Source organism: Cydia splendana, chromosome 4 (assembly GCF_910591565.1).
Source record: "Cydia splendana chromosome 4, ilCydSple1.2, whole genome shotgun sequence".
In the NCBI taxonomy this organism is placed as follows: domain Eukaryota; kingdom Metazoa; phylum Arthropoda; class Insecta; order Lepidoptera; family Tortricidae; genus Cydia; species Cydia splendana.
In genome coordinates this window covers 3185442-3196747 of record NC_085963.1, presented here as the reverse complement: position 1 = coordinate 3196747, position 11306 = coordinate 3185442, and the positions used below count along the sequence as shown (strand labels likewise).

Sequence of the window (11306 nt, the reverse complement as noted above, 5' to 3'; positions counted from 1 at the left end):
GTATTTGACTACTACTAGTCATTTAGTCAAATTAGTTTCTTTTTTCGAACTGTCAAAACGCCCAAAACCGGTTTGCTAAATTATGGAATTTAAGTATATGAAAGAGTTATCCGCAGATGGTCTAAAACGCAAAATGACTACCTAGTGTGTTGTTTTGCCTAAATCGTAATTAGTCTACATCGCAAACGGTCTAGAACGCAAAATGCCCGAATTATTTTTTCCGTTTTATCTTAACTTTATAGCGATGTCGACGGAGCCCTATTCTTCCTATTCTTTGCTGTTTGGCCTTCTGCCATTTGAAGATACCTAACCCCGGCTACACACGTAACTATAAATCGTAGCGATTAAACTGTGCAGTCCGAACTGCGCAGTTTTATCTACCGTGTGTATGACAAATCGTTACGATAATCGACAACGATTTGTCATACACACGATAGATAAAACTGCGCAGTTCGGACTGCACAGTTTAATCGCTACGATTTATCGTTACGTATGTAGCCGGCATAACGAACCTAACCTACCTATGTAAAATGTGGTGATATAAAAATTGGGCATTTTTCTTTCTAGACCGTTTGCGATGTAGACTAATTGCGATTTAGGCAAAACAACACACTAGTCATTTTGCGTTCTAGACCATCTGCGGATAACCCCCTTAATCTAGTGATATTTTGTAAGCAAGTACTATAATTATCTAGGTGCGTTGGGATAAGACTGAAAGGGTTTTTCATTAAGGGTAAGATGATCAGTCGCCCGTTAATGCTTCGGCATATGGACGATTTTTTGTCTTACCCCTCATGAAAAACCCTTTCAATCTTACCACAACCCACTTAGGGTCATTGTGCTAGTTTTCGTCCGGTGTCAGTGGACGGAAACTGACACCGGACAGTAAACTGACGCAATTACCCTATATGGATTTTTTTCTCGATTCAAGTTTTAGATTTTTTTTAAACGGTGGATTTTGACTCTCGAGGTCTACAACTCTACAGCTTGCAGAGCCACTACTGCCACTAGAGTAAGTACGTATAGTTGAGACTGCTGGATACATTTTCGTAAAGTTCCGGACATAATCCTTGTCGGTTTCAAATGTTTGAATATTTCGATGCGGGGACGCCTCATGCAATTATCCTTCGGGAAATCACGCGGCCAGCGGCGTAGTTAAATGACGCAGTTTAATGGCCCATTTCGTTAATGGCACCGACTATTAGGTACGTTTATCCTTATATATAAACGCGAGCGGCTTTGACGGTAGAAACAAATTAAATTATGCTCAATCGAAAGAGCTTGAAAAAATATCACTTTTGAATCGAGAACATGTATCCGCAAAATTCGTATTGTCGCGTATTTTGCATTTAAAAGTGAAAAAATTTCGACAATCAATGCTAAAGGCTCAGTTTGTTGGTTGAGATTTGACAGCTATGGATGCGTTCAGAATTCAGTTCAGAATATGTTGCATGTTAGTTAGCTGGATTGTAACCGCGAACACCGAAGTTCGCAAATTATCTCTGTCATTCTTTCTAATTACGCCTAAAAAGGCGTCGACGGGATGATCAAATCGACCGAAAAGAAATTGGCGTCAATCTCATCTTGCACCCATCCCATTTATTGTGACATTGAAGCGCTCTAAAGAGGAGTTTGAGTTTCCGAACGGTCTTCTGTCACGTCAACGTCATTACATTGTGTTGAATAATTGAGTGTTGAAATGTTGAAATCTAAACTAAATAAAATCAGTTAGGCCTGAAATCACCTTGAAATGTGTAGTTTGAAGTGTAAAAATTGTATAAATAACGATAAACAGTGATTTACATTAGGTTTTGTACTTACCAGCCTTTGTAGAAACCGAAGTTACAAGTTTAACGGATGTTAAAATTTGGATTTAACCTGGGCGAGTAAGTATTTGTTTTATTATTTTGTTAGTTTATAAGACAATAGTTCTCATTGTATTGCATATGTGAGACACATTAGCATTACATGTTACAAAGTTCATAACTTATAGCGTCGTGAGCAACGTCCAATTTCTCTTTACTTAACGTATGAGATAGTTTACACCTACATACATTACCTTATAATCAGTATTATGTATGTAGTGTCAACACTTTAAATATATTTGACAAATAAATAAAAATAAATATTATAGGGATATTCTTACACAAATCTCAGTCTCTTTGGAAGTACCTACTTAAATACATAGAAAACATCCATGACTCGGGAACAAATATCTGGGCTCATCATACAATTAAATGCACTTACCATGATTCAAACCCAAGACCATTGGCTTCATAGGCAAGGTCACCACGCACTAGGCCAGACCGGACAAACATTTTATATTGAATATGTCTACTAAGTTGTATTTAATTTCAGAAAGGCTTCAAACATGGCACTGCTAGCCACCTGGACGGAAAGCAACCTTGAAGGAGTTTGCATGACAAACTAATAAGTGAGCGAGATGAAAGTGAAGTGAGAAGAAGTCACAAAAGTAATTCAAAGAAAGTCTCGAGTTAAAGAACCGGCTGACTCCACTCTGATTATATGGACAGTGTAAAACAGTGTGAACAACTACAGTGTATGGTGGACATATTTGATATGTGTGCTTTAGACTAGCTTCAAAGAATCAAACTTGAGGCGTATCAGTGAATCGGGAAGTGAATTGAATGAAGCTAATTTATTAATAAGTGATCTCCGGAGACAATGTAAGTTGAATATAAGGTTAAAAGATAATAAGATATATACATAGATAGTATATATAATAAGATATATTTTATGCTTATTCAAATAAAAGTGTAAATAACAACTTCAGAGTTTGACTTTAATAAATAGTCAGGTGACAACTAAAACAATATACTGCTAAAATTTCAGAGTCATAGTGAAGCTTAGTACATAGTAAACAAGGTTGATTTTTAGAGTTCTGTACACAAAAGGTAAATACGGGACCCCCCGGGAGACGGGACGGGGAGGGCAATGGGACGGGACTAAGACTTCACTGTCCTATTAACACAAAACAAATTATTTTCAGAAAATATTTAATTTAGGCTCAGGGATGGCCAGGGGGCACCATAAGCCTTCAGTAAATAGTGCATATACTTGGAAAAATTCGACCTATGCCGCTGGGGCCCGGTGGCCGAATGGCACAGGCACCTGCTGCTATAGCAGGGGATGCTGGTTCGATTCCAGCCTGGGGCACTGGAGGCCATGATCACTTTTTAGGGTTCCATACCCAAAGGGTAATAACGGGACCCTATTACTAAGGCTCCGCTGTCCATCTGTCCATCCGTCTGTCTGTCACCATGATCTCATGAACCGTGATAACTAGACAGTAGAAATTTTCCCAAATGATGTATTTATGTTGCCGCTATAACAACAAATACTAAAAAGTATGGAACCCTTCGTGCGCGAGTCCGACTCGCACTTAGCCGGTTTTCTTAGTATATGACATTTAAGGCTCCGTCACACAGGCGCGTTTTGCGAGCGGCGCATGAGCGGGGCGCGCCGCTTTTTCATATAAAACGCTCACGCCCCGCCTGGAAAACGCGCCTGTGTGACGGAACCTTTATTTCAGTTTACTCCACTGTCCATCTGTCTGTCTGTCACCAGGCTGTATCTTATGAACCGTGATAGCTAGACTGTTGAAATTTTCACAGATGATGTATTTCTATTGCCGTATACTAAAAAGTACGGAACCCTCCTCGGTGGGCGAGTCCGACTCGCACTTATCCAGTTTTTGTTTATTTTTTTTTGTAATCGAATTTAATATTTAACGGACAGGCTTTAATATTAAAGAATGAAATCGTAGTCATAATTTCCATATGTACTTTTATTTTAGTGCCATGAAGGGTAGGTACAAAAGGGTTCCCTCTTTTGAGATTGGAAAGTGGGTTAGGTTATAAATGCGGCTTTTACAGAACCGATCTGCGATCAGAACAGTGGGTCAGGTTAGAGCTGTAATCCTTATAGAACCAAACTGCAACCAGAAGTGGGTTAGGTTAGGTTAGAACTGCGACCCTTACAGAACCGAACTGTTACCAGAAAAGTGGGTTAGGTTAGGTTTTTTAATTACATATTTGTTTTTAGATATATCGAAATAGTAAGTTTTTAGAGTTATAACTGTATGTTACGGATTTAAAGTTTTCTGAGATGAGATAGGTATGTAACCGCCATGATGAAGGTTTGAAGTCTAAAAGTAAATAATTACTTAATTCAAAATGAGTATCTATTATTATTATTTATTTTACCCGAGTGAAGCCGGGTTTTCATCTAGTAGGTATCTATTCGTACCTATACTGATTTTTGTCCTTTCATTAGAGCGCATTAAAACTACCCCACCTTTTCCTAAGTATGAACTTTATTGATAAAAGCTAACAAAAAGCAAATGTTTTGTCAAGTTGAAAAACCGCCAGAAGTTCATTCACATTTCGCATCGGCATCATATGCAAATGAAAAACAACCCGCAAACTTTGCTAACCTAAAACGCATGTTGTAATAATGGTTATCCAATTAACTAGCTATTGTGATACGAGTTGGTGATTTGATTACACCCCAGCAGGTCCGGGTGTAACAAGTGGAGCCCCCGCCATTCAACTCGTTCATTCAGCTTCACTCCGAAACCGGTCGCCGCGGCGTGAGGGCGTCCGTTGCCCGCCTCCACGCGTTTGCGCGAAATTTAAGCATAAACAAAATAGAGTTTTGCGTATTATTTTTTTAGCTTCAGTGTTTGTTTTTAATTAATATTTTATTCGGATTCCTGTTTGCGTGCCATGATAGGTTTATTATAATAGTTTAGTAGTATTTTTAAAAGTGGATATATTAATGAGAAAAATGGGTGAGCAATCGTTAAATATGCCGGATGAGAGTATAGAGCAGCATATAGTAACGTTGTTTGAGAAGTTGGAAGGTTTGAGGAAAGATGGCAATGAGGGACTGGCTGGAAGAGTGCCGGCTCGGTTGGAAGTGAGGACTCTTTCGTTGTGGAAGGCCGTGCTGGCGGAGTGCGCGGCTTCGTTCTTGTATGTGTTCATAGTGTGCGGGGCAGCTATGGGTGCTGGAGTCGGTGCTTCGGCCTCGGCGGTCCTGCTGTCCACGGCCTTGGCCTCAGGATGTGCCATCGCCACGCTGACGCTGTGCTTTGTCAATATTTCTGGTAAGACTTAAGACAAAGATTTACGAAAAACTTGTGTTGGTTAAGACTGGTATTTTTGACGACCGGTCTGGAGCCCGGACCGGTCCGGCTTCTTGAGCTTACTGTGGGACTTGGTCAATCTGTGTAAGAATGTCCTATAATATTTATTTATTTAAGTATTTAAGACTTTTAAACTTAAAGTTGTCCGTACAACTTCTACCCAAAAATTCTTTTAACGCACGCAAATACGCACTTACCTAGAACAAGGTCTAAATTGGATGAAAATTTGATTTGTATGAAAAAACGTTTCTTGTTGATCAATTTACATCATACATCTGAAACACTAACGAAATCCAGGCAAAGAGAATCTTCTTCTTCTTCAACGTAGCGTTTTCCCGGCCAAGCGCCAGGGTCCGCTTTCCTGCTCAATCTTTTCCACTTTGCCCGGTCTTCGGCATCCTTAGGTGCGAGATTGTTCTCTTCCATGTCCGTTGTCACGACGCGCGACGCCCAGTCAGCGCTTCTTAGAGTTTTTAGGCCTACCGCGAAAAGAGAATACTTACACAGAAAAATATATTTATAAATTATAATAGACACATACAGTATATATCTAACTGACCTAAATCAATGCCCCAATTAATAATTCAAAAACTTTTGTATAAAACGGCAATATTTTTTTCTACAACACCAGGAATCTGAATCACATTGTACTTATTCTTACAAATTTACAAATGTAAGACGCAATAAACATAGTCCCGAAATCTATATAAGCAGCTGACACCTGCCTACCTGGACCCTGCTTTGATATCAGTACGCACGAAGACACGTCAAGTAAAGATTTGTAGACCTTATAATTATTGAAATAAGGTTTACACTGTAAACTTTACAGAGTTACACGTGTCTTCGGTGGTGCAAAGGCAATTCGCATCCCACGCGATGCACATGAAAGGTCATAGATGCAACTATCCCACGCAATTTACTCCCTGCTCCTGCAGCTTGCCTTTATCAACGTCTATTTATAAAAATAATACGAATAAACCTCTGCTAACGTGCACAAAGTCAACTTTATCACGTAATAAATAAAGACAACTTTTCAGTAACGGTAACTTAAAGTTGTTAATTAAAAATTCCTAATAATTTGTAAATGGAAGACAAAGGAAAGCTTGTTACTTAGCGAACTACTACGTCGGCCACAAAGCTATTAAAATAGACTCGCCGTTGCCTTACTGAGCTTGCGAGGAGCCTGGCAAAAAAACCTGACCACGTGCACATACCTGCTTTTTTTTTTAATTGGTGCAAGGTGCGACGCATTCGGCCGAGATAGGGTGACTTTCAAAGCAATAATGTAACAACTCTCTATAGATTTCATACTCGTTTGGCTGTTGTTTCTTTAAGTAGAAATAGGGTTGCCTAGAGTCCAATTATAGCCGCCATCATGTAATTTATTCCCACTCGAGCGATATTCGGATGAGTTACGTTACCGCTCGTATCGTGCAGATGTTCACAATTATCCCACTTTTTTACAAGGGTCGCGCCTGGCGAAAGTACTGTCACTTTGAAAAATATGCACTCAATTTTGAATCTTACATCACTGATATAAGTTATAAAATCGTGATTTCCATAATTTTACACGCTCGTCAGTTTTTTTTAAACTTTCCTATGTTTTTTAAGATTATATCCACAAGAGACGAAACTTTGTAATTAAGCCGCAATATTATAGCAGACCCGAGAGCTTGTTTGACAAATTTAAATTCTATTCACAACGAAATGGTATTTTGTCCAATCTGAAATAAGGAAGATGATTTCCGGTCGCAAATTTAAGCAAATACTGCTTTCATTTGTTTAATATTAAACAGGTACGAGTATTCTAAATACGACGTCAAAAGTTACAAGGGGAACCCAAGTAGCATTGCAAGCTGTATATAAGCTGTATTAAAGTTTATTTGTATACTATAAGCTGTACAGTTAGGCTGTACAAAGGCTGTATAAGCGCTTATACAGCCCTTATAAGTAAAAAAAGGGCCCAAATTATACAGCCTTTGGCGTTATTAGAGCTGTAGAGTAGCTGTATAAGCAATACATAAGCTGCATAATAGCTGCATTACAGCTATATTTCGGTGTAACAGGAAACCTTAACACTACAGATAATCTCTTATAAGTACGATATAAGAATATAAGTTTTAAATGAGATATAAGAAATAATTACAAGAGAATAATAATCATTTAAGAAACTAAAATGTCTTAATCTTGTTCATTCGTAATATAGTAATGGCGACAATAAAGTGTTATAGTGGATGGTAAAAGTAAAAGTAAATATTATACAGGACTTGAATGGAATATTACATTATTGGTAAGTGCGGATTATTATTTATTGTGAACCTGTGTATCTTTTCTGGCAAAATATTTACGCGCCTGCAAAATAACAAAGAGAAACCATAAGGAAAATATCAAAAATCGGTAAAGTTACTGTTTGTTTTTAAGGTTAGAGTATCAAAGATATTTATAAATATTAATTCTAAGGCTAAACAATTTATTTTAGCTGGTAATCATAACACGGCGTTAGTCTGCTAAATATTTGCAAGTATTTCTTTAATTATATTTACAAATACGTTTTTTTTTATTGTAAAATGGCGACAATTTTTAAACAGCCTACAGGATAGTTGGAGAGCATTATAATCTTAGTAGCTGTGCTGTGTAATAAATGGAGTGTCTTTTACAGCTTTTGTAATTAAAACAGCTTTATAATAGAATATTTGTATTCGTTTGGCTGTATTTCGGTTCTCCGTACATAAGTTATAATTCTCTTTAGAGATCCGTATAACAAATAAAAAACCTGTACTGTAACTGTCATATATTCCTTTAGTTTTATAATACACTTATTTTCAGAAATCATTACACAACTATACTTATACGAGTGTAAAATTACGCCAAAAGATTGTTATAAGCGACTCTATCAGTAATACAGAAAAAAGCTGTACTATAGCTGCCATTTATTCATTTCGTTTTATAATACACCCTACAGTACCCTTACAGACAGAAGTTATACAACTACTATTCTTATAGGAGAGTAAGATTACGCCATAAGAAATAGCTTTCAAACGGGGTTGACAGATACATTTGTACAGCTACAAGTGCCAAGTGATACTACAATACAGCCTGTATACAGCTTTTACGATAAAATTAGCTTGTAGTGTTTCACAACACTTAATATTTTAAAATGGAGTTGACAGATACTTTTGTACAGCTAAAAGTGCCAAGTGTTACTACAATACAGCCTGTATACAGCTTTTACGATAGAATTAGCTTGTAGTCTCTTACAACACTTTTAGTTTTATAGTAGATTTTTTATATTCTGATAAAGCACCCCATGCTTCCGCAGAATCCTTTATAATGATTTTATACAGCTTGAGCTGTATAATGTCGGTAAAGTTCCTTTTATACAGCTTAAATCTTTTCTGACACTCTTATACGTCCCTTAAATCACTCTAAGTTCTTAATTGGCTGCTATATTGATGTTGCCGACACTTCCATGCTACTTGGGAAATGTCGTCGAGTTATTAATGTCATTGTCATTGCCTTATGTCTGCCATGGTATAATAATATACTCCGCCTGGTACTCTATTCCGAGATTCTCGAATCACCTAACTGACACAGGCCTACGTCATCATGCTGTTTACAGGTTCTCAAACTTTAAAATGTGGGAGAATTGTAACCAACGGTGAAAATTATTTTAACGGCATTAATTTTAAGTTATTCATGTAGAAACATAGTAAAATAAAACAAATCTAACGTATTAAATTAAACTTTATTTATCTATACAAGACAAACGTTTGAAACTAACTAATTCAGAGTTACACATTAATTACCAAGCTTACGACGTGAAAAGTTTGGAAAACACTGCGACTGCTGACACTGAGCGAGAAGGAAATAACAATTAACACGCGTTCGACAAGGATGACGATCAGGGCATGAAGTTATCTAGATCCGAATTGTCAAATGTGACAGCGCTATCCTGTGTTGCCAGTAATGTAAACAGAATTACCCGAACGTCTGAAATTTCTTTCGTGAATCGGAAGACATTGCTAACGAATAATTAAAAATGACGTGTTATTGTAAAATTTAAGATAAAATACATATAAATGAAAATTATAAAATTATAAAGAAATATTTTAACTTATTAACCATAGGTATAATGTACCCATGTAACATGTTATGTTGAAATAAAGTGGCAATGTTATTGTGACGTAGGCCTGTGTCACTCTGGGAATAGAAGACCATGTTTTATTAGACCATGATGTCTGCATTTATTATTATTCGTACTAAAGATCTTATTCGTGGAATAACTTAACGCGGTGTTATGATTTAAACAAGTAATTTTCTTAAGTCTTCAGCGTAAAAAACTCTATTTAGTTTAATATTTGAATTTGTATTCAGAAACGGACTAAAAGCTAAGGGAAAGAGAAAGTTTTCGTCAGTTAATCCTTACAACTCTTTAAGAAGATAAAATAAGTCCTTTGAGAAGTGTTTCATTTCCCTCGGCCTAAGTTTTTTTCCAAGTTTTGATAACTCAAATATATATTTACTTCTAAAACACCCTCAGCAGCGAAAGTGTTAAGTTCACCAGGAAGCAATTTCCTCCAGCTAAAGTACCTACTTTTATGTCCATAAAAATTACCTATAAAATACTTCAAAGACATAAATTTAAAAACGAGGGTATACATTATTAGACGCGACGGTAATAAGAATTTATGCTGATCCCGATCCAATTAGCAAAGAGAAAGAAGCGAATTGCGAAAGCATTAAATAAGGGCATTTATTTAATGAAATCCGTAGCTTTACCATATTTGACTATTCTGAGCTTATTTTCCGCGTAGAATCTCATTATTGATGGGGAGTTTAACAATAAAACTCCCCGAACGACGATCACATTGCTATCCCCATAAGTTTGTTTTCTATGTTCCTCGCTATAAAATAACTCTTTAATAGCCAGTTATTATTTCTGGGCGCGACACGTGCACCCTTCCCCTCTTTTAAGTTTAACGCCGTGGACAATGACATTTTAAATTATATCATATCACAAGAGACGACAATATAGGCTAATTCTCGCCTCTCCACTTGCGAGCCCGTGATGAATTTATATAATGGGCCGCCCTAATTTTCACTAATGGGACTGGACATCCCTATTTAAGTAAAGGCTCGATTTTAAGTTCCATTCATTCATTTTGGCGTATCTGTGACAGATATGTTGTATCCACATTTCATTCGCTGTTTCAATCGCTTTCATCTGATCTGCGGTCCTGTTTTATTCAACCTTTGTTGATGCTTTTTTAATCAAGGCCTTTCAGCTATAGTTTTAGATTTTTTTTCTATATAATTTGAAAGGATGCTTTAAATGGCAGGAAGTGGTTTGTACCTGCCTGCGATTCAAAATGCTGTTTTCTTTGTGCGTTTGTTTGTCACGGTCTCTTCCTTTTGCGTACCTATCAAAAGGGAAATTATTGTTCAAGTTTTAAATTGATGTTCGCAGTGGGGCTTTTGGAAATATAATTTTACTAAAATACCTACTCGGAAAACAAACCTACATCCACTTACGTTTGCGTACCGTAAACTCAGGTAACTTTAGTCCACAACTTACCACTTAGAGGATATAAGTTATAATCATATAACCAAACTTACCACTATGGTCCCGTGTATGGTCCAAATTAAAGTTCCAGTCTAGAGTAGGTAGAGAGTATCTAATCTAGAAAAAGCATTAGTACTTATAACCAGTGATCGTATATTTTCCAGCATTTTTGGTGCAGTAGAGTGGTGTTAACGGAATTGGTATAGATAATTTCAACTGAAATGGTAAATTAAGGTTAATATTAACGTAATTAGCGCTAATGAATCATTAGGGTTGAAATTATTCATACCAATTCCGTTAACACCTCTCCGCTGCACCAAATCGATTCGCGTGGTGTTAACGGAATTGGTATAGATAATTTCAACTGAAATGGCAAATTAAGGTTAATATCAACGTAATAAACGCTAATTAATCATTAGGGTTGAAATTATTCATACCAATTCCGTTAACAACACTTCGTGCACCAAAAATGCTAGAAAATGTACGATCCCTGCTTATAACTAAGCTCCAAAATAAATGTAACGAGTATAAATCAAAAATGCTGGTTTATAATCAACGTTAAAAACTGGACTA

The 11306-nt window shown here is 36.8% G+C and overlaps 1 protein-coding gene across 2 annotated transcripts in view; it reads left to right on the top strand.

Annotated features, from left to right (window-relative positions):
• The first annotated feature begins 4307 nt into the window (after window positions 1-4307).
• Window positions 4308-11306, top strand: part of LOC134789697 (neurogenic protein big brain) — a 157664-nt gene continuing 150665 nt past the window's right edge. For both annotated transcript variants that reach the window (XM_063760313.1, XM_063760312.1), the window contains exon 1: window positions 4308-5131. In XM_063760313.1, coding sequence (XP_063616383.1) covers window positions 4801-5131 — 331 coding nt within the window. In that variant the 5' untranslated portion in view covers window positions 4308-4800. The remainder of the gene's footprint in view (window positions 5132-11306) is intronic.